The 4,419-nt window shown below is 35.3% G+C and overlaps 1 protein-coding gene across 1 annotated transcript; it reads left to right on the top strand.

The window, feature by feature from the left end:
- Positions 1 to 428: 428 nt before the first annotated feature.
- Positions 429 to 1,001, top strand: LOC143614151 (uncharacterized). Its single transcript, XM_077087667.1, has 2 exons — positions 429 to 642; positions 736 to 1,001. The coding sequence occupies exons 1-2, from the start codon at positions 429 to 431 to the stop codon at positions 999 to 1,001; spliced, it is 480 nt and encodes a 159-aa protein (XP_076943782.1).
- Positions 1,002 to 4,419: the final 3,418 nt, after the last annotated feature.

The following is a 4,419-nucleotide window of genomic DNA, read 5'->3' as shown; positions in this document are numbered from 1 at the left end:
TGTACTTAGTCTATATTAACTTTCTTGGGGCTTAATTCACGTGAGATCCATAAATAATCGATTTTGTGCCAAAAACAAACTAGGAATGTTTAACAAACAATATAATCTGTGCAGATGTGTGGAGGTGGCACGTGACGGACCTAGGCCTTTGTGGCCACACGGAGACCCGGAACCAAGGGGGGGAAAAGTTTGTTTTTTTGTCAATATAGGTCCCTGTACTATCAAAAGTGGTTAAATATTGATTATTATAAAGTTAAATAAAGGAATAAACAATTTGCAAAGTATTAAGGGTATAAAATGAAAAATACATTCATAAATACTTATAAATGCATGATAATATTATTGATAAAGATTCGAATAATGTTCGTAAGCCGATAAAATGTATACAAATACGAATACAGTAAACCCGAAATGTTACAACTTTAACTATGCCGGCTAATGAGCTACATCTCACAATTTGGCAGCGTTGCAATGATATGGTGATTTCATGGAATCTCAACACCCTCACTTGTGATATCAGTGATAGTGTCTTGTATCCTGAAACTACTCAGATTCTTTGGAATGAGTTAAACACTCGATATGATCAGGCAAATGGTGCTAGGTTTTATCAGTTACAAAAGAACCTTTGCCAAATAACTCAAGGTAGTAGTGATATTGCAACATACTTTACCAATATGAAATAAAATTGGGATGAGCTGAATGCTATTAATACTATTCCCTCCTGTACATGTGGAGCTGCGCAATTGTTCGTCAAGAGAGAAGAAGATCAGAGGCTGATTCAATTTCTTGTTGGTTTTAATCCTAGCTATGACACGATCAGAAGCAACATTTTGATTATGCAACCACTTCCTTCTATTAACCGTGCTTATGGCATCCTCATACAAGATGAGACACAAAAGGAGATTCATACCACCACTGATTTCATTGCTTCTTCTGAGTCTATGAATGCGAGCAGCAAAGGTCCCACCAGTGGGGTAACCAGAGAGAATAGAAGAACCTAGGTGTGCACTCATTGCAAAAAGAATGGACATTCGGTCAACAAGAGTTATAATTTTATTGGCTTTCCCAAGGATTTCAAATTCACAAAAGGCAAGAACTTTTCTAATCTTGCTGAAGATCAAGGGCAAAGTGGTCATAAGAATCAATCTAAACAGCAGTAAGCCAATATTCATTCTTTTGTAACTGATAAATAAGTATTAACACTTGAGTTATTTAGAAAGGGGTTTCTAAATACAATGTACTTGTGGAATAAATAAATCATATGTAAATAAATATTTTCTTATATATGATATGATCATAATAAATAAATATTAACACTTGAGTTATTTAGATAGGGGTTTCTAAATACAATGTACTTGTGAAATAAATAATTCATATGGATGATTTATATTTTGAGAGATAGCATTCCATAATGTTACTTAAGATGGTTAAGTAATAATATGTGAAAATGGTTACCAAGCATGTTACCTACATTGTGTTATGTTTATTTTGGGAAATAACATATTGTGAGTTTTATGTTATAAAACTTGTTTAAAGAAAAAAAAAATAAAAAAATAATAATATGGTTTTGAAAAAAGGTGAGAGGGTGGCCTCCCCTCTCTTTGTATCTTCATATTTATATTATTATTTTTCTTTAGTAGGTACATGCATAAAGTTCCATTGGTGGACTTAGGTGGTGCCATCTTTTGAAAGACTTATTCCTTCTTTCTTTATTTTTTTTCTCTCATAACACAAAAAGGACACAACACAATAAGAGGAAAAATCCTCTCCCTCACTTCCTCTCTTCGGATTTGGCCAAGAGCAAGGGAAACAAGGAGAAGATACAAGTGTGAAAATCCTAGCTAGAAGTGGTGTTTGTTGGAAAGCTTGGGGTATGCTAGCTTGAGGAGCCTCATATTCAAGATCTTGCCTACCTTATCATCATCTCCTTCCTCTTCCTTGTATTTGAAAGGTAGTATTGACTTGCATGAACTTATAGTGTCATGCATGTGTTTGATAGCATGTATTTCGTATATGGATCCGGGATTGGGTTTTGCATGTGTAAAATCGGTTTTATACATATCAAATTAACAAGATTTAAAACTTATATCCACTATGTTTTTCATAAATTTGGGATTTTATGACTTTTATAATCTTGTTAAAATCCAACAATGGTATCAGAACCGCTTATACGGATGCATGCTTAATTAGACCCAAAAATTTTCGGGTTTATGGTGGGGTGGGGTTATACCATATGGCCGAAAATTTTAGGGGTTTTTGTTACCCCATGTTTTTTCAAGATTATACCTTACATGCATGTGGTAATCTTGAAAAACTAAGTCATTTGGATGATTGATTGTGTTGTTTGGACAAAACCCGAAACTTTCGGTTTGGTTGTTGCTATGGCCGAACGTTTTATAGGGTGAAGGGGAACCATTTTTTGGTCTTGTATTATTGCATATTTGGATGTGTAATAAATTTTCATAACCTAGCCATGGCCTTGTGTTTAGTTGAATGTTTGTGTTGATGTGTTTGTTCATTCAAGTGGTTGTTTGTTCATTCGATATGGTTGTAATATTTATTTGGGTTTGTAATCTATTTATTCATTCATTTGGTTTGTAATAATAAGTAGATTAGATGCATTTCTTTTACTAGAAAAATGTATTAGGATATATTTTGTAAAAGAAGATGCAAGGAAGGAAGCCCAAATAAAATGGATAGAGACCACAACACGAGGGTGAACACTTGGAGTATTTGGATGCGGGATCAAGTGGGGGTTCATCGACACAAGCTTATGTCCTTTCGGGTCCCTTAGGAGAGACCTTTTGGCACACTTGTCTTCGGTCAACAAGTGTAGTCAACATTAGGAGGCTATGGTAATGAACTCGTGGTTGTATGTTTTATGCTTGCATGGTTGATTTACTTTTGTTTGTGTTATTGCAATGTGGTTTGCTAACAACTTTAAATCAACAACTAGCATAAAATTGGTTTTATTAAAGGCTAATGATTTCACAATAAAATGGGTTTTATTAATATGAACTATAAAAATGGGTTTTTCAACTAAGTACCATACATTTGAATGCATGCAAATGAAAGGTACATAAATTGTTTCCAACCTAGAATTTAGAAAACAAAAATCCATTTTATAAAATAAGTCGAACACCATCCTTTTATACAACACTCAAATCACTTGGGAACTCGGTATGGGATAAAGGTCACCTAACCATGTTGGAGGAAACTTATGAGTTTGAGGTGGGTTTACCATATTTGTGGGATAAAGGTCACCTAACCACTTATATGTGTAAACTCACACGTGTGTATAAGTAGGACAACTTAAATTGGAAACCATGTGAATAGGGTCACTGAAGCATGGTGTACAATGGTGTTGATGGGATTAAACATGCCAACTAAACATAAGATATTTAACCGATCCAATAAAACTAGAAGTTGCAAAGGGTTGCAATTGTCAAACATTGACTACCTTGTTAATTTAAATAGTAGGATAAAGGTCACCTAACTACTATTTGAACATAACGTTGGGTTCTAGATTTTAATCATTAATTGTCTAGGAGACATAAAGGGTATTAACGATTAAAATTAATTATTGATATCGAAAATACTAAAATTGAGCGTTTTATATTTATAGATGGCCGCAATCAACAATCCACCTAACGCTATTATCCCACCCGTTAATAACCTATCACTAAGATCTATTCTTGAATAGAATCGTCTAACTATAACAACTTTATGGATTGGTATCGAAACTTGAGAATCGTTCTCAAGCAAGAAAAGAAATACAACGTAATAGAAGAGCTTATTCCCGATGAACCAAGCATTGATGATGTCCAAGACCATAACGATTGGGTTAAGCACAATGAGGATTCAGTGCAAGTTTCTTGCCTCATGTTGGGAACTATGATTCCTGAGATTCAAAAGGATTTTGAACTTCATAGGGCATACGACATGATCACCCAACTTAAGGAAATGTTCCTTACACAAGCTAGGGTGGAACGCTTCGAAATGGTTCGAGCGCTTCATGCATGTTGTATGGAAGAAACCCAATCCGTTTCCTCTTATGAGCTTAAGATGAAAAGCCTGATCGTCTCGAGCGCCTTAATTGTCATGTCTCAAACGAGTTAGCCACGGATTTGATCCTAAATGGCTTAACAAAAAAGTTTGAGACATTTGTTATGAATTATAACATGAATGGGTGGGACAAAAGCATTGGTGAGCTTCACGCAATGCTCAAGATGGTCGAGACGGGAATGGGTAAGAAGGTTTTACCCATTCTCACGATCAATGAAGGTGGAATAGCAAGAGGAATCACCCGGAACCTAAGGCAAAGGTTGCCAAAGGTAAGGGACAAGTCAAGGGCAAGTTCAAGGGAAAGGCAAAAGTGGAACCACCCAAACCAAAGAAGCTAAAGGTTAGCGCGGAGGA

This window comes from Bidens hawaiensis, unplaced genomic scaffold (genome assembly GCF_021521415.1).
Source record: "Bidens hawaiensis isolate Kalapana, Puna unplaced genomic scaffold, B.hawaiensis_p1.1 tig00039069_1, whole genome shotgun sequence".
In the NCBI taxonomy this organism is placed as follows: Eukaryota; Viridiplantae; Streptophyta; class Magnoliopsida; order Asterales; family Asteraceae; genus Bidens; species Bidens hawaiensis.
Note: the sequence above shows the minus strand (reverse complement) of the source record. Positions and strands in the feature narration are given on the sequence as shown.